Source organism: Lontra canadensis, unplaced genomic scaffold (assembly GCF_010015895.1).
Source record: "Lontra canadensis isolate GAN:19392208 unplaced genomic scaffold, GSC_riverotter_1.0 scaffold30, whole genome shotgun sequence".
NCBI lineage: Eukaryota > Metazoa > Chordata > Mammalia > Carnivora > Mustelidae > Lontra > Lontra canadensis.
In genome coordinates this window covers 15,564,799-15,590,695 of record NW_022631024.1, presented here as the reverse complement: position 1 = coordinate 15,590,695, position 25,897 = coordinate 15,564,799, and the positions used below count along the sequence as shown (strand labels likewise).

Sequence of the window (25,897 nt, the reverse complement as noted above, 5' to 3'; positions counted from 1 at the left end):
GGGCGATGACAGCACCTCTCCCATCTACTGCACCGTGACGTTTCCAGAAGCCACGGCTTGTGGTGGCCTGACGTTGGCCAGGCCCATGGAATGGGTTCCCCATAATGCCAGCCCTGCCAGCCTCACCCCCATTTCATTCCCACGCCCGGCCCTGCTAAGGACAATGGGCACACGCTGGGCCAGCCCCTCTCCTGCCTTTAATCAGCTCCTGGCCTCTTTGGAAAATCCAACAGGAGAGAGCAGAAGGGGCGGTGGGAAATGAAGAGGGGTGGGGGCAGGAGATCCTGTCCTCAGAGGCCAGATCCTGACGGAGGGGGTGTGAGGAAGCTAGCCTGGGGCTTTAGCAGGGGAGGGAGGGCACACGTTCCGGGCGGAGAAAACCAAATCGAGGTGCTCAGAGTTAGGACTGATCGCGTCTCACAAGGTAGAGGTGGGTGATCACGTCCCACCCACCAGCTGACATGGACGAGCTCTCCTAGGGGCCGGCTTTCTTTTTAAAAGAATCCAGGCCACCCCAGGAGAAAGGTGGCAAGGTGCGTACGGGTGAGGGACCTGAGGCCCGTGTGGTCAGGACGTTGCCTAAGGTGGCACGGCCAGGAGGCATCGGGGCTGAAATGTAACTCCAGGCTGACCCGGAGTCCCTGACCCTAACCCCCCTTCCCTCGCTGGGCCAGGGGCCTGATGAAGAGCTCAAATGCCCAAAGGCCCGGAGGCCTCTGAACAAGGAACGAAAACAGGTGGCAAGAGAAAGACTCAGCTTTGTGGGGACTGTGGGAGGCCCTGCAGCGGCTTCGGACCCGGTCTGGAGGGTGTACCCTGGGCCCTGGGTCATACGGAGCTGAACTGCCCTTGTCGGGGCCCCTGCGGGCCCGCTGGCACCCCAAGAGGCCACCCACCTCCAACAAGGCCTTGTCTGCGGAGAGGTGGATGCCAGGCCGCGGCTCCAGGGGGCGGCCATCCTTCCTCCAGCTCAGCACGGGAGGGGGCACGGCTTGGCTCTGGCACTCCAGGGTCACGGACTCGTTGGCCACGACGGACACGTTCAGCTCTTCCCCGAGGATGCTCGGGGGCGCTATGGGCAGGGGGCGGGAGAGGAGGCTCAGGCGGGTGGGTGGGACCGGGGTCAACACCAGCGGGTGGGGAGTCCGCGTCAGGAGGGGGTCTCCGTCCCGAGCTGCAGCCCCCTTATCCTCCCCTCCAGGCCCTTCCCAGTCCTGCTCCAAGAGGAGGCCCCCAGATCTGAACAGTCTGGTGGGTCGTAGCAAGGTCAATATCCCATGCGCGATTTTGTACGTTAGCGACACGAGACGTTACCGCCGAGGGAAAGTAGGCAAAGGGGACCCAGGATCTCTCTGTATTAATTCTTACAACTGCATGTGAATTCACACGTGAATTTACAATTATCTCAACATTTTTTTTAGAGCTACAACATCTTTATTTATTTATTTATTTTAAGTTTTTTTGAAAAGCAGATCCCCGAGGCACCTTTTCCCCCAGTGCAAAAATAATCAGAGAGGTGTGGGAGTTAGGAAAGCTGGGTCTGGGGTCAGAGCTCCTGGGCTGGAGTCCTGTGTCTACCACTCAGGCACTGTGTGAGGCCCTGGAGATGTTACTCAGCCTCTTGGGGCCTCGATTCCCTCATCTGTAAAATGGGACTAAAGAAAGTACCCACCTCACGGGGTCTCTGTGAGATTAAACATAGTGAGAACTTCGGCACCCAATCCCTGTTAACTCTTACTCCAGCAAAGGGAAAGAGCTAGAATGGATGGTTTCCTCATCCCCTCACCCACGGCTCTATGTTTCCCAGAGTTCTCGAACACTCGGCAAACACTCCACAAAATCCCGTAAGAGAGATTGTTAAAACAGCAGCGACTGTAACTGTGTGGTTTGTGAGGGCAGCGAATCCCATGAGGCCCTCTAAAGTAGGTGCTGTCTTCACCCCATTTCACAGATGAGGAAAAGGAGGCTCTGGGGCACCTGGGCGGCTCACTTGGTTAGGCATCCGGCTCTTGATTTCAGCTCAGGTCATGATCTCAGGGTTGTGGGACTGAGCCCTGCATCAGGCTCTGCACTCAACAGGGGGTCTGCTTGTCCCTCTCCCTCTGCTCCTCCCCCTGCTCGCTCTCGCTCTCTATCTCCCAAATAAATAAATAAATAAAATCTTAAAAAAAAAAAAAAAAAAGAAAGGGAGGCTCAGAGAAGCAGAGTGAGTAGCCCACGCTCACAGAGCTAGGAAGTGACAGAGGCAGGATTTGAACCCCACGTCCGTGACACTCGAGCTCCAAACACGCACCCGACTGCCTTTCCAGAAAGGAGTTACACCCTTTGACCTAGGACAGTGAGGACATCTGATTCCTGATGTGGCTCAGTGCTCTTCCTGCCATGTCTTGCGCCTTCCGCCTGCTCCCTGAACACAGACGGAGCTCCTGGCTGTGCGGCTGCCTGCCCGCCTGCCCACGATGGGGGAGCTCCCCTCCACCTGACCCCCAGTGAGGGCAGCCACAACCTCAGGCTGGTGCCTCCTACATCCAATGGCCCCTCGCTTTTCGGATGAGGTGGGGGTGCCCCCAGCCCCAGCTTCTTGAGCCACTGGCCTGGATCAGACAGCACCCGAGCCTGAGACTCACTGTGGACATAGAGCACAACGTCCCTGCGGTCCTCGCCCACCGCACTCACGGCCACGCAGGAGTAGCTTCCAGAGTCCGAGGCCCGGGCACTGGCCAGGGTGAGGACCCGGCCCCCGGGGAAGACCTGCGACCCCAGGAGGAAGCCAACGTGAGCTTGGGAACCTCAGGGGGCAGCACCCACACCAGCCCGAGTGGGGTCCAGACCCCAGAGCTCCCCCCGGTGCAGGGGAATGTGGAACTGTGCCCAGACCTTGGGTGCGCTGCTGGCCGGTAGGCAAATGACATCAGTGCCCCAGAAGAGTCCTCTAGAACAGTGCTACAGCTAGTGAGACAGGGCTGAACCCCAAAGATAAAATATACACACAATAGACTTCAAGAGCCAGGACACAAAGAAAGATGTAAAATATCCTGATAATTTCTATATTCATCATATGATGAAGAGATTTTTGGATAGTTTGGGTTAACTAAAATACATCATTAAAGTTGGTTTCATTTCTTTTTACTTATTTTAATGTGGCTACTAGAAAATTTAAAATTACATATATGGACAGCTTGGGGCGCCTGGGTAGCTCAGTGGGTTGAGCATCCGACTCTTGGTTCCGGCTCAGGTCATGATCTTGGGGTCATGGGATCGAGCCCCGCATCGGGCTCTGTGCTCAGCCAGGAGTCTGCTTGAGACTTTCTCTCCCTCTGCCCCTCCTCCCCACGCATGCTGTCTCTCAAATAAACAAATAAATCTTTTTAAAAATTACATATAGAGCTCATGTTGGGGGCGTGCATTGTGTTTCTGAAGACCGTGAGGCTCTCGACTCTCCATTTGGCAGCTCTCCTTCCACCCTCCTTCCTCCCTCCCTCCTGTCCTTGGTGGCCCCTGCTTCTCCCTCACCTTGGAGCTCCTCAGGCCCTACCTCTGCTCCTAGCTACCTAGTGAGGCACCAGGGAGGAGAGCGAGGGCTGCCCAGCCTGCTGACCTGGAGGCCTGAGGCCCCTGCAGTGGACACGGGGTTTCCATCCTTCAGCCACATCAGTGTGGGGCTGGGGGTTCCGGTGGCATCACAGGACAGCCGGACTGGGGCGTTGAGCAGTACTGGGCCTGGCAGGCTGGGCGGCAATGTGATCCGTGGAGGCACTGCGGGGTGGGGGTGACACAAGGCACAGGGTGAGCCCCTGGCTGGGGCACCCCATGGAACACACAGCCACAAACAAAAGTGCAGGGACTGCCACTCCCAACATGGGTACATCACTCCATAGCTCTCAGGGTGCTCATCTTGTCCTTATAATACCACCACGAGGCTTCTACAGATGGGAAACAACCTTCTGCCCAAGGCTGACCAGCTAGAAAGTGACAGAAGTAGCACTTGAACTTGGGTCTTCTGGTCAGCATGAGGTGATTATTATGGGGATGGCAAGGGGTAACAAGGCTGAGGATCCCTGGGCAGAATTGATGGAAGGATGATTGATGGATGGATAGAGAGATAAGGGATAAATGGATGGATGGAAGGAAGGAGAGATGATAGGTGGATGGATGGATGGATGGATGGAAGGACAGAGTGGGTGGATGGATGGATGGATGATGGATGGATGGATGGAGGATGGATGGATGATAGATGGGTAGGTAATGGATAGATGGGTGGATGATGGATGGATGGAAGGACAGAGAGTGGATGGATGGATGGATGGATGATGGATGGGTAGGTAATGGGTAGATGGGTGGATGATGGATGGATGGAAGGACAGAGTGGGTGGATGATGGATGGATGATGGATGGTTGGATGGAGGATGGATGGATGATAGATGGGTAGGTAATGGGTAGATGGGTGGATGATGGATGGATGGAAGGAAGGTTGAACGGATGGATGAACAGACTGACAGACAAATGGACGGAAGGACAACTTTCAGGACAAGGACCCCTGCAGTCYCAGGGCAGCTCACCGTTGACCCGTAGCCCATACTGCAGCTCTGTGCTTCCTGCCACGTTGGTTGCCACACAGCGGTAGCTCCCAGCATCAGAAAGTCGTGCCCGCTCGATGTGGAGAGCTCTGCCATCAGCTGACACCGTCACTCCCTTCCGGGCGGAGACAGGCTGGCGGCCCTTGAACCAGGAGGTATCTGGGGGAGAGAAGAGAGACGCAAGCGCTCCGACCAGCCCTGTAGACTGTGCCCGGATAACAAGCACCCACAGAAGGCTGCCGGGGCAGGCCACACCGCGTGCCTTTATTTCAGGCACCAGGGCAAGCTGGAGTTCTCCCGGAAGGAGGCTGGGGTGGAACAGGCCAGGGCTGTCTGGGACAGGACACGGGCAAGGGGGAAGTTCCATGGGATGGAGCCTGGGGCAGCCAGGAGCAGGGAGAGTCATAAGCCAGCCCGACGCCCTCACTCCTCTCCCTGCCAGGAAACCACGAGGGAGACCTTGAGAGGGAAACATGGTGCACTCCAAATCAGGCCCTTGTAGGCCTGGGCCAATGGAGCCTCAGCTTCCTTACGTCCTGCCAGCACCCACCCTGTCTCACACCCAGCCCGGAGCTCCTGGTCTTTCCCCAGCTGCCAGTCTAGAGAAGAGCCCCAGACAAACAACAGCTCAGACAGCTGGCCCCAGGGCAGTCCTGTGCAGTTGCAAACTCTGAACAGAAGCCCCCGCACATTTGCTTCAGACACCAGTGCACGTGCTCTGGGCCCTGGCGGTGACCGGCATATCGACATGGAAGAGAGCAACATTTGGGAAATAGGGGAAAAGCCTCCCGAGAGCTTGCTGTTCTGTCCACAGCCCAAGCAGAGCCTGGGGCACCAGCCAGCCTCACCGGATGGGGAGCCGGGCCCGGCTTGGGGATGGCTTTCAGCCCAGAGGAAGGGTCTTACCAGGAGGGGGCACGCCCGAAGCCAGACACTCCAAGGTCACTGAGGCATTTTCTAGCACTGCCTTGTTCAGCGGGCCCGGCTCAATGTTGGGGGGCACTAGGGGAGACAAGGAGAGCCCCATCTTTGGTGGATGTGGCCTCCAGGGAACTCCTCCCAGCCACCCCTGGTGTCCCTCCCTGGCCTTCCCAAAGGGTCTGGGCAATAAAAGCCCCAGATGGCTCATCCCCTGAGGAAGGAAGCCTGCTCCTGAACCCTCACAAGAACAAAGACATTGGCCTGCGATCTTTACGGCAGGACACAATGGGGACAGCCCCAGCACCCAGCGCCGTGGGGACCACCAATAGCCGGCGTGATGGAAATGGACACTTCCGGGGATTTGTCCACGCGGGGAGGACATCAACGAACCCAAGAATGAGTAACACAAGCAAAGGTTAAGTCTGAAGGCAGACAAGGACATGCTGTTTTTTTAAATCCCTTTCCCCGCCCCCAACCCCCCAGGGCAGCCCCAGGGGCCCTCGCAGGATCACCCACCACCAAGCACCCTTGTCCTCACCCAACACCTTGAGAGCCACGTCCCTTTTGCTCTCGCCGGCCAGGCTAGTGGCGGCACAAGTGTAGAAGCCTTCATCGTTCAGGTCCACCTTCTCGATCTGCCGGTGGGGGGGGAGAGGGATGGGAGAATGTGGCGTGGGGACATGGAGCCCCAGACTGGAGGGTGGTCAGAGGGATGCTGGGACGTGGGGCGCAGCCAGGTTGCTGCAGACCCCAGCGGTGGGAGAAAGAAGTCGAGGGGACAGTTCGGCTCTGGGGGTGGAGTTCTAGCCTCTGCATTCAGATTCCGGAGGGACTTCCCTTCTCCCCCATATCCCTCTGATACTGAAGCCATCTAGGACCCCCTCTCCTCCTCAGGCCCACCACCCAGTGCTCATCCTGCCCCCAGGCTACCAGGGCCCCCCCTCAGGGTCACCAGGACCTCTAAAAAGTGACCCCTCCTCCTGTGTTCTTGCCCCACCAGCCCTGGGGTCCTTGAACGTACCTGCAGTTTCCCCCCCCGAGGCTGCCAGGGCCACCCCATCCTTCCACCAGCGGAGACTTGGGGTGGGTACCCCAGTCCCCACACACTGGAGGGTCACAGGCTGCAGGAAAGGGACTGTGATATTGTCGCCCCCAACGATGGCCACCAGTGGGAGCTCTGGGCAGGGGGAGAGGCAGGGAGAGCCCAGGTCAGGGTCAGGACGGGTGCAGTGAGCACCCAGCCTTCCCCTCACTACCTGGGGAGTAGCAAACATCCTTACAGGGCCAGCCTCTGGCCTCTGTCCACTCAACTCAACAGATGCCTGGCTTAGGGGGAGAGCACCAGACCAGGAGTCAGCAGAGTAGGTCTTCCCCTTTAAAATTCTCCTACCCATCTACCACGTGTGCCTCGAGCCTCTATTCTGCACCAGGGACTACAGTGCCGCCTCCCAGAGCTGGGCAGGGGACATGGACAACACAACGGGCCATTTTATAACACAGCGGGTGGCACGTTAGGCAGGGCAGATCAGGACCACAGTGGAATCCGGGAGAGCTTCCTGGAGGAAGGGGTGTTTGAAGACAGACCTGAAAAAGACGCGGGGAGCTAGGCCAGCAAAGTGGAAGAGGGAGACTATTCCGGGCGGAGGACAGAGTGTCTGCAGGCTTGGAGGTGAGAAAGCTGATGTATTTAAAGAACTGACTGAAGTTCAACGGGGTCAGCGGGAAGAAAGCGAGAGGAGCGAGGGCGGGCTGGGGAGGGGAGTGAGGGCCTGTGGACAGGACGCATGACACCCAGGGAGCGGCCAAGGCCCGCCTCTTACATCTGTGTCTCTTTGGGAAGCTGGAAAGTCACGCACAGAAACGCCGTCTACAGAAGACCAGCCCGGGCCCCTCCCACACCCGCCCGGCCGCCAAGGGCACGGATGCTCGCGGCCGTCGGGCCCTGCCCGCCCCCGGCATCTCGGGCGGTCCCCGTGCCCCCTCACCGTGCACTGACAGCTCCACTTCTACCCCAGCGGTGCCCGCCTCGTTGGTGGCCTGGCAGGCAAAGAGGCCGGCGTGGCCCAGTTCCACGTGGCTGATGCGCAGCGTGGCCCCCCGTGAGGTCACCTGCACCCCAGCCAGCTCCTCGGCCGGGCGGCCGTTCTGCAGCCACCTGAGTGGGGGGGGGGACGTGTCGCTCGGCCTGGGGCCAGGGAGGGCAGGGTGGGCAGGATCTCCCCAGCTCTGTGGCCTCCCTCATACTCCTGGGCAGGGGGGTGCCTCCCATCCCCACCGACCCCGCAGCATGCTGCCTCTGCCTGTCCGCACCCAAGCCCTGGTCTCCACCGCCCCATACGCACTGCAGAGTAGGCACGGGGGAGCCTGAGGCCTGGCAGAAAAGTTCCAGGGGCTGTCCCACGAGGGCGGTCACCTGGCCTGAGCCTTCAGCCGCCAGGAGCTGTGGGGGCACTGGAGGGCAGGGCCCAGCATTGAGAGTTTGGGGCTGGGCAAACCCAGGTCCCCAGCGCCTTCCAAGCAAGACCCAGACCTCACCCTTCAAGTCCCCCGGAGGCCTTCTGGGACCACGGGATGAGTGGTCCTTCTGGTCTCCCCACAGGCTTAGCCTGTTCATTAAATGTTTGTCTCCCCACCAGACCGAGGCCTCAGGAGTCTCGTCTGCCTTGTCCTCTGCTTTGTCTCCAATACCACATGGGCCTGGCCCAGAGGCAATGCCTGAGAGACGTCGGTTAAATGGAAGCAAACAGGCAAAGGCCCATCTCACCCGGGAACCAGAGCCCACACAGCCCAGCTCTGGGCCTCAGGGAGTCCAATGTCTGGCCCGTTGACCAAGAGCATCTGGAAGCAGAGTGGGGACCTGTCCCAAGCGACCTGGCTCAGGATCCCCTGGCAGGAACAGGAAGCCTGATCCTAGGGCTCAACTCCACCCCCTCGGAGCTCTGCGGGACCTCCAGCCCAGGTCTGTGTGTTCGTCTGTCCCCTAGCAATATGGGGACACTGGGCTTTCACCACCCTGCATCCCCCAGGGGCGGCAGGCCCCCACACACAGTGGGTGTAGAAGAGCGGTCCACAGCCCGGGTGACTCAGGGGGGACAGTCCCCAGCGCACCTTGTACTTCCACGGAATACTGCAGCACGGCCTCCCCAGCAGGGCTGCTGGCCACGCAGCTGTAGGGGCCTCCGGACGCCTCCCCCAGGCTCTCCAGGCTCAGCACGCTGCCTCCCGCCTCCAGCCACGTCTCGTTGCTCTCTGCCACGGGCAGCCCCTCGCGGTACCAGGAGAGGGTGGGGGGTGGGTGGCCTCTGGCCACACACTCCAGCGCCAAGGGCCTCCCAGCCACGGCCTTCACCACACGAGGCTCCCCTCCAGCACCCTCGATGGTGGGTGGGACTGGGGAAGAAGCAGGGGACTGCTCAGGGACCAGAGGGGGACACCTGTCTGCTCTCCGCCCAGCAGGCCAGCGTAAGCCCCTTGCTGACTGACCTCCCATGGACCGACCACCTGCTCCCCGCCTCTGGCTGGAAGCATTCTCTCCCTCCCTTTGCCCTGGGCCACATCCCTCCCCCAACACGGCTTGCCTCTTCTCTCCAACCCTGCCATCCTTGCGAGCCTCGCAGAGAGCAGAACAAGAGCACGTCTCTGAATGCCTCTGTGGCTGCACACAGTCGGTCTCTATTTCCGTGGAACTCAAAACAATGGGCACCCCAGGGCCCGAGACTAGCACTGCTGCTCCTTCAGGTCGCTTCCCTGGTCTGAGGAAGTGGATGCTGGGGGCAGGCCAAGTCCAGAGGGTCTTTTGGGGCTCAGCCCTCAATGGCCAAGGGGGTAGCCGGAGGGGGACTTCTCTCTTCCCCCCCGGAGGGGCCCCCTGTTGCAGAGACCACAGAGCCTTCACCAGGGGCCATGGGGACACGACTGCCTGGGATGAGCCTTTCTGTCTTGTCTAGTCACAAGCCCCTTCGAAAACTGTAGGAAAATGCATTTCCAGGAGGTCCTCCGATCCCCAAGTGACAGTCCCCGAGATGGCAGCTGGGCGGATCCTCAGCAGCTGCTGGTGAACCCCACGCAGCCCAATTTCCCTTCGGGATCCCCATGGCCCCGGCCCCCAAGCCTCCACACCTTCAGGGGCCAGAGCTCCGGAGCTGGGTCCTCTCCAGGGGCCGGGATGATCGCACCGGCCTGCATTCTGGGTCTCAGACCCCATGCCTGCCCACTTACACTCAGTTCCCCCCACCCCCACTCAGAGCCCAGCCCTCCCCAGGTGGGTCTACACCCAGGTCAACAACACAAGATACACAATCAGACCCCCTGTGCGCACACCGCGAACCAGGTCGAATCACCTTCTAGCAAGTGACCCTCAGCCAGCCTCTCCTCCCCCCTCCCAGAACCCCCTGTACTCCTGGGTAAGTGTGAGACAGGGAGACAAGAGCCCAGTGCTCTGAACCCTGATGAAATGAGCTGATGCTGTGAAAAGCCCCAGGGGCCCCAGCTCACAGTGAGTGATTAACAAAGAGTGGTTAATTATTCATTGAAGAGCAGTGAAAAGCGGTACCCCCAGAGGGAAACATGAATTCTCTGCTTGGCTCTGCCTGGGCCCCCCAGACAAGCCCTTCCGCCTCTGGCCTCAGCATCCTGCCCATCTGGGTGAGGGAAGCTGGATAAGCCCAGATAGCCATTCTCCCTGGTAACTCCTTAGTCTCAGTATCCTGGGCCTCTGGCTGCGCCCCCTCTGCAACTGTTGAAGACAGGCCCACCATAGCCTACAGTCCCCCACCCCCACCCTAGCAGACTGCTCCCTGCTGCAGCCCCCACCACTCACCATAAACCTCCAGCCTGGTACTCTTCTCTGTGACCCCCACAGGGTTGCTGGCCTGGCAGGTGTACGTGCCAGCATCTACACCCCGGGCCCTCCCCAGCTGCAGCTGCCGGCCGCCCCTGGTGTAGACAGCCTCAGCGCTGAGCGGGAGGGAGGCCCCATCCTTGAACCAGCTGATGTTGGGAGCAGGCACCCCTCGGGCCTCACACAAGAACCGTACAGGGTGGCCCTCCATGACGACCACCTCGCTTGTCTCATTGGAGCCCCAGATGGTGGGAGGTGCTGAGAATGACAATGGGGGGATGCTGGTCACAGAGAGCCTCCCCAAGGTGGCTGGAGTCCCAGCCCCAGAGTGGTGATCCCACACCCATGGGCCACAAACCCTACACACGTCACCAGCTTCTACCACAGGGTGTGGAATGCTTGGGGCATGGGGACAGTAAGAGGGTCTGGGGACAGATGGGAACAGACCTCTTGGGACATGCTGATGTGGGACCCAGTCATCACAAGAGGTGTGGAGATGTTGGAGGAGCCCCAGGTCTGGCCTCTAGACCCACTCTGCTTCTCACTCACTGCGTGACCGGGCACAGGTCACTTCCCCTCTCTGCGTGTCCTCAGTCTCCCCATCCATAAAATGACCGAAATCAGGGGTTCACCACTGGTGACACCCTCAGCGATGGAGGGGGACACGTGGGCACGGCACAAACTAGCACTGGATATCAGGAAGGAACAGCTCCGCCCTTCCCAAACTCCTTCCATCCTGATTACAACAAAGGGAAAGGCGAGGTTTGGTAGAGGTGTACATAATCTTCTAGTACTTTCTAGATCAGTGCTCTCTTGCTGCATTTGTTTTCAAGCCCCGGGCCCTCCCCTTTCCCAGGATCCAGGCGGGTGATTCTGGCCTCTACTCCTGCCAGGTGGAGAACCAGGCTGGCACTGCCCAGAGGCCCTGGCTTCCCACTTGGAGTGGAGACGTCAAATATCCTTTGAAATAAGTGTGTTTCCATGTAAGACAAGGGACTCGATTTAAAGAAATGATCATCCCAAGCAGGGTCGGGAATAGGAAAGCTGAAAAGCTGGGGATGGGGACAATGGGATTCAGGAGCCCTGGGCCAGATTCCCTGTCCCTCCCCACAGCCTTATTGGACCAGGGAGCTCCTCCTCCAGGGCCCCTGTCTCTGCCCCATCCTGCCACCGTGCAGCGGGCCGCCGTGACGGGGGTGCTAGGCTCACCCTGCATTCTGAGCCTGAAGTCCTTAGCCTGCTGGCCAGCAGGGCTGAAGGCCACACACTGGTACCGTCCCTCGTCCCCCAGGTGACTGCTGGTGATTCTGAGAACCTGGCCATCCTCCTGGAGCTGGACGTGAGGGTCTCCTGGGAGGACAGGCCTGGAAGGGCGGTCACAAGAAAACCACCGGTTAGGGCTAGGCTGCACAGAGGGAAGCCTGCCTCTAGTGAAAAATGAGTCTGAAAGGTTCACAGTTGCTGGAAAGAGTGCCCGTCTGCAGAGGAGTGCCTACAGTGGAATGTTATTCAGTGAGTATAGGCCCAGGACGACTCGCTGAGAGCTCAGATGATGGTTGGCATTGTTTAGCAATCCACTATTTTTTTTTTCCATTTTTTTGTCGTTGTTTTCTCAAGATTTTATTTATTTATTTGACAGAGAGAGAGCACAAGTAGGCAGAGAGGCAGGCGGGGGTGGGGGGAGAAGGCTCCCCGCTGAGCAGGGAGCCCAACGCAGGGCTCGATCCCAGGACCCCGGGATCATGACCTGAGCTGAAGGCAGACACTTAACCCACTGAGCCACCCAGGTGCCCCAAGCAGGTACATTGTTTTTTAGACATGATACTGTTGCAGTTCGGCAGACTGCAGGAGAATGTCACGTGACTTTCATGCACACTAGGAAATGAAAAAATTCATTCGATTTGCTCTATCACGATATCTGTTCTCTCGCAGTGTCCTGGAGCTGAAGCCGCGGCATCTCCAAGATGTGCCTGTACCCCTCCCTGCTCCAGCACGGACGAACCCCGAGAATTGCGTGCTAAGTTAGGGACGCTGGGCACAGAAGGACATGTACTCCATGACTGCAGGGAATTAATCTGAAATACAGGCACATCTACAGATATAGCAAGAAGAGTAGTGGTTGCCAGAGGCTGATCGGTTTGGAGTCCCCTTTTGGGATGACGAAACATTCTGGTACTAGAGAAAGGGGACCGATGGTGTGCCCGCTGTGCCTGCACTAAATACTACGGAAGTGTGCCCTTTAGAATGGTTGATTTTATATTTTGCAAATTTTACCTAAAAAAAAAAGTTAAAAACAAAAAGCAACACTGGCTAAGTAATAAGAAAATCCTGCGGGGGGGCGGGGGGAGAGGAGTGTCCCCTGGGTGATGGCAGGCGGGGGCGGGAGGTGTCCCATGCTGCCCTCTGCTGCCTGGGTCCTGGGTGGCACGTGTGATGCCTGTCAGTCCTCCTCACTCGAATTTGCCCTCCCCAAGGCCCCCCTCCACCCAGCCCCCGCCTGGGCACCACCCCCATGCCATGCACCAGGAAGACCACTTACTGCCCGTCCTTGGTCCATTCCACTTGGGGTGCAGGGACCCCCGAGGTCCGGCACTCCAGCTCCACCTCTGCACCGGCCAGGCCCAGCACCTCCTGGGCAGCCCCGGCTCCAAGCACGGAAGGAGGGACTGGGTGTCAAGGGGTAGAGGGGAGAAAACTCCTTAAATCCTGCACAGGCAAAGGCCCTGTGGTAGGCCTTCGTCTGTGTGGGTCCCCAGCTTGGTGCACCCTTCCCTCCTCATCCGTCCCTCACTCAAAGCTCCCTGGCTGGATCGGGACCCTGCTCTGTACTTTCTCGCAGCCTGTATCGCTTTTTTGTAGCACATAACACAACACTAATTACAGGGTTAATCATGTGACTGTCTAGTGTCTGTACTGAGAGCTCTGTGAGGACAGGGACAGGATCTGTCGTGGGTCCCTCTGTGTCCCTGACACTCAGCAGGCAAAGTCCCCCTCCTCCCCAGCCTCCATAAAAGGGTAGGGGCTCAGTCACTCACTGAGCACAAGGAGATTGAAGTCCCTCTGGGCGGTTCCTGCCTGGTTCTCCGCGCGACAGGAGTAGAGGCCGGAGTCACCCTCCTGAATCCTGGGAAAGTGGAGGGCCCGGGACTTGTCCAGGAGATGGTGACTGCCTGTCTTGGGGATCTGGGCAGGAGAGGCCAGAGGGAGCTGGTGAGAAGGGTCTGGCTACTCCCTGACATCAGCAGTAAGAACCTGAGGCCCAGGGAGCTGGTCGGTGACTTGGAACCTGGGGTTTCTGATAACAGTGCCATGCCCCCTCCACCATGCAGCTCCCCAGGCTTCCTTGTGGGAACGCAGGCCTCTACTGTCCAGCGCATTCCCCAAAACCCCTGTCACATCCCCTTGCCACACCTGGCATATGCAAAAACCCATTCAGAAGGACCAGACCCTATCCAAATCCCACCCACAGCCTGCCTCCCCCCACCAACCTCCCAAGGACACCCACCGGCTGCCCATCCTTGAACCACGTGATCTCAGGGGCTGGAAAGCCATTCGCATCACACTCCAAAGTCAAGGACTGCCCGGCCATGCCTGACACATTGGCCCTCCGCCCGTCGTCCCGGATGTTAGGGGGCACTTGGGAGCAAAGAGAAGCAGAGAAGCTGTCCCCTCCCCGGAGGGTCAGGGCTACCCAGATCCCATCTGGGCCACTCTTCCTGGCCTGGACGGGCAGACTGCCCTTCCCCAGATTCTGGGGTCTCACCGCAGTTTCTGATCTGGCCACCAGGATCGACGTGGACCTGAGAATGCCGCAGAGCCCACCCTGGGACCCGCAGAGCCCACCCTGGGACCTGCACACCCCAGTTGTTCCCAGACACTGTGCCACTTTCTCTGACATTCAGCTTTGCAAGGTGCTGGAGCCCCCAGACCCATCTGGTTCTACTTCTAACCTGTTGCTACGGTCACCTGGGAGGGACCCCGGAGTCGTAATCTCTGAAGGTGAGGCCTGGGTCTATCTTTGTAACAAACCTCCCAGGCAAGTCATCACAGAGCAAGCTAGGGTGGCTCACAGCCTGCCCCACCGTGAGCTCTCAGGCCCTGGGGAGCTGGCGCCGCCCTACCTGGGCATCCTGGGGCACCACTGGAAAGTATATACAAGCCATCCCCTGCTCTGGGGTCCGTGCTTACCGTAGACCACCAGCTTGGCTCTCCTGGACGTGGAGCCTGCCTCATTGGTGGCCTGGCACTCATAGTCTCCGCTGTCAGTGGGAGAAACTGAGGCCAGAAACAGGGAGCCTTCATCCAGCACCTCCAGGTCCGGCCGGCCACGCAGGGGCTCCAAGGATGGACCCTTCCGCCACGTGACCTGTGGCTTGGGTGTCCCTGGCAGGGCACATGGAGTCATCAGCATGAGTGCTCTTTCCTCCTTCCCCTCTGTACACACATTCCCGCCCCCCTCCCTTGTGCAAACATCACTGACCCTGCGGCGGTGATTCCAAGTGCCTCCTCGCCCCTAGCCTGGCAGGAGTGCCCACATGTCCACTGCCTCCCATCCCATGCTGCAGGTCCACTGGTATCCCAGGGACCTGAGGGCCACAGGCAAGGGGCCAGAGCCCTCTTCCCAGCTCCCCTCTCAAAGAGGTCCCATCATCTGGACTCATACTCCTGGCCCCGTGAGCTGGCCCAACTACTTTCTGCCAATCAGCCCCAACTTTCTACTGTGCACATGATGCTTTTACTTAGATTTCTTTTGCCTACCGCCTGTCTCCCAACAAAGGCCAAGATCTTCACTCTGATTCCCTGACCCCACCCCGCAAGCCTAGGGCCCGGCCCACAGCAGGCTCGAACTGAATGAGCAAGCCCACTGTACTCAGCATCTGTCCAGTCTGTGCTGGAAAGGGGAGGCTCCGGTGCGGCTGGGCTGCTCGTCCCTCCACAGGCATGGGCTTGGCACTGCTGGTCACCCCCCAGCTCCACTGTGAGCGCCACAACCGCCCCGGACTCCCTTCTTGGACACAACTCACTGCCCAAGGTCCATCTCTGCCACCAGGCAGAGATGGCCTGGCACACGGAGGACTGGGAACACACGGCTGCCCCCCTGGGGCCGGGCACACAGTGGGGTCCTCAGATTGGTGATGGGGGATGACCCAGCCTCCTGAGGGCCACACACACCCAGGAGGCAGCGGCGTCCAGTGGTCACAGCAGAGCTGGGCTCACACACGCCCCCGCCCTGTGGACCTACAGGACGACGTCAGGACAAAGTGCTCTGAGCGCTGGGCCCTCCCCTGCCCTCCTTCCTTCACTGGAGCCACATAGGAGGGGGACACTCCCCAAACTCCAAGGACAGCACCCTCACACCTCCGTCACCCCCTTCCCTCTTGGCCAACGCTGGTCATCGGGACCCACAGTGTGGGCGAAGCCATATGGGCTAATGCCACGCCCCACCCCAGACACAAGCCCCCTGAATTGTTCCTCCACTCTCAGCCACGGGGAAGAAGTGGTGCGCCACCCCATTAGGGCTGGTTTCTGATCTAGGGTGGCCAGCAGGACGTGGCACACCCCAGGCATCCCAGGTGTCGCCTCTTTCTGGAGGATCCCCAGGCCCTCCACCCCCACCCTGGCCACTGTGCCTCCCGTTCTGGAACTCTGCCCACCGCCAGGAGGGGAGGGGGCCTGTCACCCGCTCTGTACCCACCCGTGAGCCCGCTGGAACCCCTGCCACAGGGGCCTTGCTCCCCACAGTGGGCACAAACGTGTGAGCACACGCACCGCACATGCACACCACGCCATGCCACCCACGCCACACACACGCTACAGCCCCCAGGCCACACATGCCACAACATGTGCTCACACATACGTATACACACACACATACACACACTCACCAACACCATGCCACACAAACATGCTACAGCCCCCAGACCACACGCGCCACATGCGTGCGTGCACACACACACACACACAACCAACACCATGCCACACTCTACCACATACACACCACACACATATACACCACACATCACATGCACAAACAACACACCCCGCCACACACACTCCACAACGCACAATGCTCCCCCCAGCTCCTCAGCTTTTCTGGAGTGGCCGACCCCACCCCCATCCTCCCGCCATGCCAGGTCCCAGGACTTCAGAGCTGCTCTCCTGGAAGGACACCGAGTTTTGAACCCTGGAACTTGTTTTTAAATGCAAAACATCTAACCCCTCAATGAGCTCTAACCACAGAGCTGCCCCGTAGCTCTGCCCAGGGAAGATTCCAGGGGACTCCAAACTGTCGGTGACAATCACTCACCTCACCTCCCCACTCCTGTTTCACGGGGGCCAAGAGAGGAGCAGTGGTGTGGCCCACATCCCCAGCCAGGCAGCGGCCGGGCTCCTGGCCTTCCCATCCCACCTCCAAGGAACAGGCGGCTGCTGTCACCCACCGTGGGTACCAGGGCTTCTGCATTCCAAGCACTGGGCACGGCACCTTCTCCTTAGCCCTCTGAGCCCAAGGTCGCACGGCTGGTGAATGCCAGCGCCCAACCCTGCCCACCAGGCAGCGACCGGCTTGAAAGGGAGAAGGCCAAGGGTACCTGGGGGGCAGGTGCTCTTTATCAGAGGGGGCTAGGGTTATGCTGATTCAGCTGAAGTCGGGCCCAGAGGACAGGCCACTGACTGACCAGAGAGGATGAGGGGCACGAGGGGCAGAAGGGCCACTGGCTGGGTCCTCCACCACCACCCCCCCACCGCCCCCACCTCCCAGGACTGCGGAACGGCGGCTTGCTGTTCCCAGAGACAGGCACAAGGTGGCGCCCTGGCTGAGAGTGGGTTGTCGGGCCACCAGGTGGGCAGGTCTCAGAGAGGAGTCCAGGAGGTTCCCGAGCTGCTCCCACCCAGCCCTGCCTCCTACCTGCCCCTCCCTGGGGCCTGTTCCAGGGACTTCCCTGGGCTCCTGGCACCAGAAGTGATGCAGGGACTAGAACCAGATCTCCTGACTCCTTCTAGACTTCTTGTAAGCAGCCTTGGACCCAGATCCCCATCCAACACATCCCCCTGAGCCTGTACAGTGTGCCAGGCACGGTGCAGGGACCCAAAACTCCTGCTGTTCCCCGACCCCTCCCAGCTGTCCTGTGTGGGGGTCTGGAATGGCCCCACTGTACAGATGAGAAAATAGAGGCTCTGTCAAAAGGTACGAACTGCCCCATGGTATCTGGCCTAGAGGGGCCAAAGCGGGGTTCAGCATGGGATGGCTGACCACAGAGGTGGCTATCTTGGCCCCACAACTGTGCTGCTGCTCCCAAGGGGGCCCCCAAAGGGCTAGTCTGCCCCGAGCCACGTGAATCCATCCTCTGCAGGAGCCTCCGAGCCCCAATCCCAAGACCCTCCGGCCATCCTTGCCTGAGCTATAGCATTCCCAAAGGGGCTGGGACTTAAGGGGCCCTCGGGGCAGGGTCAAACCGCACCATATATCATGAGTCACCTCCTGGCTGGGTGACCTCTGACAACTTGCTTAAACCCTCTGGGCCTAGATTGCCCCTAGTCAAAAGAAAAAAAAAAAACAAGCTAATGCTAATACCCACCCTACAGTGTTGTCAATAGGATAAAAGTCCTGGCACAGCCCGGCTGAAAGTTAGGACCCCCTAACCCTCCGTAACCCATGGGCACTGCCCCCAAGGTGTGACCCAGGGCGCTGACATGGAAGGGGTGCTCCTTCCCAGCTCAAACCCCCCGGGATCCAGCATCACCTCTGGCCGGGCACGGCAGGCTGGCGTTCTCTCCCGCCACTCTCTCCAGCAGGCCGCTGGTCTCATCAGCCTCCCAGTGCGGCGGCTCTGGGGAGAGATGGCGTGACCCTAGTTACACCAGGGCCAGTGGAGAGGGTGTCCCATCCACAACCCAGCCTGGCATAAGGCCCTCAGCTTCCTGGCCACTGGTGCAGACCTGCCTCCCACCAGGTGGCCCATGGTTGGCCCACGGAGAAGCCGCCAGGGTCCCCTAAGACTCCAGGGCTTGGAAGGTGGAGCTTGGCATCGCCCTGCCCTCCATGCCCCTCCAGCTGCAACTTCCCGGGTTTAATTTCAAAATAGTGAAGGGCTCCTAGGTGGCTCGGTCGTTTGGGCGTCTCTTGATCTCAGCGCACGTTGTGAACTCAGGATCGTGGGATGGAGCCCCACGCCAGGCTGTGCACTTGGCATGGAGTCTGCTGTTCCCACTCCCTCTGCTCCTCACACCTCCCTCTCTTAGATACATAGAATCTTTATTTTTTAAAAGATTTTATTTATTTGAGAGAGAGAGAGAGAGAGAGCACGTGTGCACACAAGCAGAGGAAAGGGCAGAGGGAAAGGGAGAAGTGGAGCCCGATGCAGGACTCGATCCCAGAACCTGAGATCAGGACCTGAGCCGAAGGCAGAGGCTTAACCCACTGAGCCACCCGGGCGCCCCATAAATAAAACCACTGATCCAGACCTCTCTGGCTCCAGGCACCTCACACACATTCTCTCACTGACTCCTCGCATATAATCAGGCCCATTTTCCAAGGGAGAAAACCAAGGGCCACAGAGTGGAAATAATCGGCCTACAGTTGTCCAGCTGGAAAGTGGAAGAAGCCAAACCTTGGCCCTGGCACCTTCTGTCCGCACCGGTGGACAGGGTACCCACGAGCCTCCCTCATGAGGGACACCCCCACCGCCTCTGGGCACTGGAGGCTGGGAGGAAGGCAGGGGTCACACATCTCAGAAGCCCGGGCTGCTGTGGGGGGAGGGGGAGAGCTGTGAGTTCTGGGGTTTGGGGGAGACTCACCCAGCACCCGGAGCTCCAGCTCCCAGGCATCCAGGCCGGCGCTGTTGGAGGCCTCACAGCGGTACAGCCCGGCATCAGAGGTCTGGATGGCGGAGAAGTGGACGGAACCCTCGGGCCCCCCACCCTGCAGGGTCACCCCGTCCTTGGACCAGTTCAGCCGCGGCTCTGGGCTGCCCTCAGCCACACAGTTCAGGTCCAGAATCTCTCCTGACAGCACCTTCAGGACCCGCGGGCCCAGCTGCACCTGAGGGGGCACTGACACGGCCCCGGGGAGGGGCATCAGGTCGTGGAGCCCCCAGGTGGGGGTCACAGAGCCCAGACCCCCAAAGGGGGCCTGCCTGCCCTCCCTTCTGGGTATCACCAACCAGCAGAAATCATCATGGGGGTTGGTTTAAGGCTGACCATTCCTCATTCTGTCAGGAAAGGGACACCCCATGTGGATCCCCCAAAGTGAACAGAATCTGGCCTTTCACCTGAACACATGTGCTCTCATCACAAAATCACTCCTCTGTGCTCAGTGGCTTTCTCCCCCCCCCACCCCCCCCCCCCCCCCCCCCCCAGCCCTTCCCACCTCTCCCCACTCCCCTATGCCCACCCTCCCCTGGGCTGGGGAAGATGTAGGTGCTCACTTCTACCAAATTCACATCTCCTCCGTCGCATTCGGTCTTTCCTACAGGAAGGTGATACCATGCCCATTTGGCAGATGAAAAAAGCTGAGGCTCAGAAGGGCTATGTGATTAACCAGAGTTGCCTACCCCTTCAGCTGATAGGAGCTGGAACCTGCCTGGCTCTGTGGGACCAGGCCCCCCTGGGCCTCTATGTCCAGGAGCAGGAGGGTGTACACACCCCGCCCACCCCCACGCCTGCCGAAGACAATAGCAGCTTTCCCTGTGCTGCGCGCCCCCTCATGACAACCATGGAATGGGCATTATTGTGGGCCCCCCTTCGCGAAGGAGGAAACCAAGGCTCAGAGACGCCTAGGGCCCAACCAAGGTCACACAGCCAGGCAGTGGTAGAGGCAGGATTCAAATCCGGTCCTCCCAACTCTGAGGCCCTACTCATCACCCAGCCCCCCTGCTGCCATGTCTCTCAGATGTTCATGCAAACCCACAGCAAGCCTTTGAGCCCTCGCCCTCTCTGAGCCTCGACCCTTCCACCTGGGAAATGGGATGCTAGCTTAGATCCGGGGACAAATTTTCTGGAAAGGACAAGAGACTAAATCTTTCACATGGGCCAGATGGTCTGTCTCTCAGCTACTCAACTAGCCATTGTGGCACAAAAGCAGCCCCAGACCACACGTACACAAGCGTGTCAGGCTGTGCCCCAAGAGGGCTGGTTTTATGGACACTGAAACCTGAACCTTGTGTAATTTTCACGCGTCACATGGTATTATCTGGGGTTTTCTTTTTCCCAATCACTTAAAAATGTGGACAGCGTACTTCACTGGTGGGCCATGTGAAAACAGGAAATGGGGCAGATGGGGTCCGAGGGCCGGAGTTGGCTGACCCCTGTCTTCAGTCATTCCCTGGGGTTTTTGGAGATGACAAGCTCCCTGGCTCTTTTTGGTGGAGCGACTCCATGGCTAGTGTCCGTGGATGGGACCTGGACACCCAGGGGCACATCCACTGCTGGGGTCCCAGCCGAGCCAGGAACCAGAACCCCCTCCTGTCTTCTAAGCCCCCACCGACCTAGGCCTGCCCTGGGCCCTGCCCTCTGTTCTCAGAGCATCCCGAGCATGAGCACAGGAGTAAGGAGCAAGGGAAGGAGAGAGATGGGGCTGGAGGAAGGCAGGATGCAGGGGAGGGTAGGAAACCCTGGAGGGCTCCCACGAAGAGGTGACAGGGCCCAGCCCACAGAGAGGGAGGAGAACGGAAAAGGCCTGAGAAAGACAGAGGGAAGGGCGGGGCCACGGGTCAGACCCAGGGGACCAGCAGGGCCCTACCTTGCACCTCAAGGTCGTAGCGCTGAGAGGCGGACCCGGCAGGGTTGCTGGCCGTGCATCTGTAGAGGCCGCTGTCACCGACCTGGGCCTGGGCCAGACGCAGGGAGCCTGATGGGAGGAGGCGATGCCTGCAGGAGTGAGGGGCACTGGTGAGACCACAACCAACCCCACCCCCGCGGGAAGGACCTCCAGACCCAACTTGAACTAGCCACCTACCCTTGGAAGCCTGCCAGGAGTGAGGCTGTGTCAGTCTTCCCCCCACCCAAGCTTCAGTCTTCCCCCCACCCCACCTGCCTCTACTTCCAGGCCAGGGCCAGGTCCCACCCCAACTGGTCTAAGACCTAATGAGTACTGGACTAGGAATCCACGGCTTGGGATCTGGTCCATAGTCCGAACTTTCCTCACTGAGTGAAGCAAGTCCCATCCCTTCTTGGGGCCTCCATTTCCTTATCTGCAAAATGGGCACACTAGGAAGGCCTGCGTCTGGGGCTGGTGAGCGGATTCCATGTGGGTTCAGCCCAGGGCCTGGCACAGGGTCACCAGTAACTCCCCCTCTTCTACTGCACGCCCTGCCCTCAGGCAGGGGATGAGGCCCCCTTTGCCCGACCTCCCCATGGCTTGCAGGGAGAAGCTGCCAGCCCAGAGGCCCTTTGTGCCTAAGTGCCAGGGCCGGCCAGACTCGGAGCCAGTGCTCTTTGGTGCCCTGTGGCCCAGCACGGTGCTGGGCCCTCCGGAGGGAGCTGTGGAGGCTGCCCGTCACGGCCCTCCCCATCTGGCCCACCTTGCTCAAGGCACCTGGCCCCTATCCCAAAGGGATCGGGGGGGCCCCCAGCCAGACTCCTGCAGCTGGGCTGGACCCCATGGGGCCCCTGCAGACATGATGTCACCGGCCCACATGTGCTGGCTCTGTGAAGCCCCTGTCCCCACAAATCAAAGAGGGCAGCTGCAGCCATTAGCCCCAGCTGGCCCCAAATTTAAGTGGCCAGCACAGGGGCGGGGGACCCCAAAGGCCAGCCCTGCAGACTGTGCTCCCAGGATACAGCTGAGCTCTAGAGCCCCATAGGTCTGGGCCGCCCCCTCCCCTTTCTGCTGAGCCTTGGTTTCCTCCTCGGCAACACGGAGGTGACAATAGTCCCTGTGTCCCAGGCATCTGCGAGTTAAGTGCTTGGCATGTGTTTCTCAAACAGGTCAGTGTCACCGGCAACAGACTCTCTAGGCAACCCCGGGCTAACTACTTTGGCCTTGCTGGACCTCTATCTCCCCATCTGTGAGATGGGGTAATAATCGCTCTGCTCAGCGGCCCCTCCTGGAGCATCCAGCAGGCATGTGGCACAAGTTCTCTGAGGACAGCTGTAAGTGACACACTGGGGGGCGGCCTCAGAGCCCAGGCACTGGGTCAGAACACTGGGTCAGTCCAACCTTGTTTGGCCACACGCTTGCTATGGGAGGTTGATCTAGACATTTAACCTCCCTGTGCCTCCACTGTCTCATTCTGGAAACTACAGACAGCAGTGGCGCTTATCCCTCCTGGGGTCATCGGAAGAACAGAATGGCCTAACGTGTAGTACACTGCTCAGAACAGAAAGGTACTGAGCTAAGGGCAGCGGTTACCATGGTGATGACGGCACAGGCACAAACAATACACAATACCGTTCTGCAGTGTTTAAAACGTTCACATTACTGGCTTCATGTGTATGTGTGTTGAGGGGGGGATCCACTCATTTTTCACTGCTATATAGTATTCCCACGTGATTCTACCATAATTCATGAACTGGTTTCCTTTGGTGGACATTAAATATTTAGATTTTTTTCTTTCCTATCTTCCTCCCTCTCTCCCTTCTCCCTCTCTCTCTCTCTCTTCCACCAGCAGAGATCTGCGTACACCGCTGTGTGTCCTGTAGGCACAGGCACAGGACCCTTGGACCACAGCTCATATACCATCCACTCTCATTGGCACAGACCGCCTCCCTGATGGCTCGTAGGGCTCAGCTTCTCATCAGACTTTCATCAGACTCTCCTGGCCCTACCCTGAGACTCTGATGGCAGTGCCCCTACCCGGGGAGCAGATGGAAGTAAGGCTTTGACAACAAGTGTCCCCGAATCAACTACTATCTGCCTCTTTCAGGCTGACCTAGGGTCAAGGTCTCTGTCTCCCTAAGACTCCGTGTCCTCATCTGGAGTTACAGGAGCTGGTGGACAGGAAGTGACATGAAGCCTATGGCTGTGGGGCAGAGCCAGGGCTCAGTCAACAACCAGCTGAGCTGCCCTGAGCTGGTTGCTTCATCTTTCAAAAGGGAGGAAAAACACTTCAGTCCCATTTTGTCCCAGTAACAGGGGAATGCTTCCCCCACCTGGCATCACTTTCTTGGCTTGGTTTTTCTTACAATTGTTGTCTATTTGGTTTCTTTAATTAAATAATGTCGACATCCACCAAACAAGGACCAGATCATTCTGAGAATGGAGCGTAGCCTCAGTCACACTGGCGGCAGGGACACGGTTCCCTCCCTCCCCGCCTCGCTGTAAACCTCCACTGGCAAAATGGGGACAGCGCAGCTCAGGGGAAAGAGATCTGGGGTGGGGACTGGAGTTCAGGATCTGAGGTCTGGTCCTGCTACAGACATGCTGTGCAACCTCAGGCAGCCGGACAATGTCTCTGAACCCTGACTCTTTCATATCTGAAGAGGCAGCTCTGGATTCCTTTATTCAGAAGTTGCCTTCTAGTTCTGAGAATTTTAGAGACCACAGAGCTCTTTGCTGGCTCGCTCCCTCTCTCTCTCCCAGCCTCAACAAGACCTTTAAAGTATAGGAAGTAGGTAAAATCTATAAAAAAAAAAAAAAAAAGTTGGGGGGGGTGCCTGGGTGGCTCAGTGGGTTAAAGCCTCTGCCTTCGGCTCAGATCATGATCTCAGGGTCCTGGGATCGCGCCCCGCATCGAGCTCTCTGTTCAGCAGGGAGCCTGCTTCCCCCCCTCTCTCTGCCTACCTCTCTGCCTACTTGTGATCTCTCTCTCTGTCAAATAAATAATTAAAATCTTTAAAAAAAATTTTTTTAAAGAATAGGAAGTAGAAGCTTCCGGAAAAAGATAATCAAAGAAAAGTCTGAAAGCAGAAAATTCCCCATTGTGAAGGTAGGCAGCTTGTCTCTCTTGGGACCAGCCCCAGGTCAGTGCCCAGAAAGGGAATGCTGCTTGCTTTATCACGAATGAAAATGGAATGCAGGGAGAATCCATCTTACAGATGGACAAGCTGAGTCCTAACAGAGGCCAAAGGACCCAGTGCCAGCCCCGTGCAGCCTGAGTCTGCCGCCACTGACAAAATGGTCCTATCACCGCCTTGTTTTAAAGCCCTCTGCGGCTGTCCACTGCTGGCTGCCCCAAACCCAAGCACAGTATCCTGGCCTGTGTGGACCAGTCCCCCACCCCCACCCCTGCTGGACCACCATTCTGTCTACGTGGGGCACCCCTCCACCTCCCGTGCACCCAAATTACACCAGCTCAGCCTTCAATACTTAGACATCACCTCTTCCAGGAAGGTCTCCTGCCTTGACGCTTCAAGGCCGGTAGGTGCAGCCCATGGACTCCCACAGCTGCCTGTCCTTCCCCTACCCTATGAGCTTGTGACCCAGCTCTCCCTCCCCTTTCTCAGAGGCTCTGCAGGTCTGGCAGCTGGAGCCTGGGGGTGGGGGCCAGGGAGAGGTGGGAGGAAATGGGGAGAACATGGCCGCTGTGTGCATGTGGCGTGATCAGCAGCAGCCCCTCCATTGTGGCAGAGCGCCAGATGGCTCCCCAAAGCACCCAGATGAGAACAGGGGAATTTCCTGTTTATGACATGTCCTGGGCCCGAGTTGTCACTGTTGGCTGCCCCTGCAGGATTCACACAGACACACAGATCGAGGCTCAGATCTGGCAGGGGCCCACCTACTCTGCCCAGTCCCTCTGGTTCTTGGAGTTCCAAGGGGGGAACCTACCTACCCAGGGAGACCAAAGGGCACCAGATAGAAAGTGCTCAGAATCAAGCCAAGAGCTGGGAGCTGGGCTACACCATCAGCCTCATTCCCAGCACACTCCTGGGCCGCAGCCTCCCTCAAGCTCACCTGTCCAGCTCCCTCCTGTTCTCTGTGGCTCACAGAAGAGAAGCCACCCGTCTTGGGCAATGCACTGCGTCCGGTTACAAGACCCTGGAGCCATTACACCATTCATCACACTTGGGATCACCTGTTGACACTGACACTTCCGTAAGTGGAGGGGCCAGGGTCCTGCCCTGTCCCCAGCCCTTAAGGCAGGCCTTGACCCACAGCAGGTGCTTAATAAATGCATAATGGCAAATCCCAGCTGTCCATGCACACACCCTGCCCTCCCCCCTTCACTCATACTGTGTCCCATCCCCTCCAAACTGGTCTTAAGGACACTCTCCTGCCCTCCAGATCCCCTTCAAGGCCACACATGCCCCAGCTCCTCCAGGAAGCCCTCCCTGATGCACGCCCTGCTCTGAGTTGCGTGGAATTCAGCTCAGCTACCTGCTCAATTGTTCCCTTGCTAGACAAAGAGCCAAGGGGTTCCGGGTGGGCCGGCCGCTGCAGGGATGGGGAAAATGCTCCTGTCCTCTGGCTGCTCAGAGTCCAGGTGGCTTGTCTACACCCCGACCCTCTGGCCGCATCCCCTGTTGCTTGCCCTGCTGCCCCCATTTCTAAAGGGCCTGCTGCCGCCCTTCCAAGCTCACTGCACGAGCCCAAAGCCTTCAGGAGAAGGATCGGTGGCTGTCCAACAAACAGCACCCCTCACGGTCACCTGCCAGAGGGCCGGTCCTCACCCACGTGTGCCTG

At 58.9% G+C, this 25,897-nt stretch overlaps 1 protein-coding gene across 1 annotated transcript in view; it reads right to left on the bottom strand.

Moving 5' to 3' along the window:
* The window catches only part of HMCN2 (hemicentin 2), a 144,705-nt gene that overhangs the window by 59,358 nt on the left and 59,450 nt on the right, over positions 1 to 25,897 (bottom strand). Inside the window, 19 exon segments of the mRNA XM_032866090.1 lie at positions 897 to 1,072; positions 2,628 to 2,751; positions 3,599 to 3,756; positions 4,560 to 4,736; positions 5,484 to 5,579; positions 6,037 to 6,143; positions 6,531 to 6,675; positions 7,484 to 7,653; positions 7,841 to 7,949; positions 8,607 to 8,888; positions 10,318 to 10,596; positions 11,548 to 11,702; positions 12,878 to 13,004; positions 13,374 to 13,521; positions 13,844 to 13,974; positions 14,527 to 14,721; positions 18,081 to 18,167; positions 19,135 to 19,389; positions 21,077 to 21,204. Of these exon segments, the coding sequence (XP_032721981.1) occupies positions 897 to 1,072; positions 2,628 to 2,751; positions 3,599 to 3,756; positions 4,560 to 4,736; positions 5,484 to 5,579; positions 6,037 to 6,143; positions 6,531 to 6,675; positions 7,484 to 7,653; positions 7,841 to 7,949; positions 8,607 to 8,888; positions 10,318 to 10,596; positions 11,548 to 11,702; positions 12,878 to 13,004; positions 13,374 to 13,521; positions 13,844 to 13,974; positions 14,527 to 14,721; positions 18,081 to 18,167; positions 19,135 to 19,389; positions 21,077 to 21,204 (3,049 nt within the window).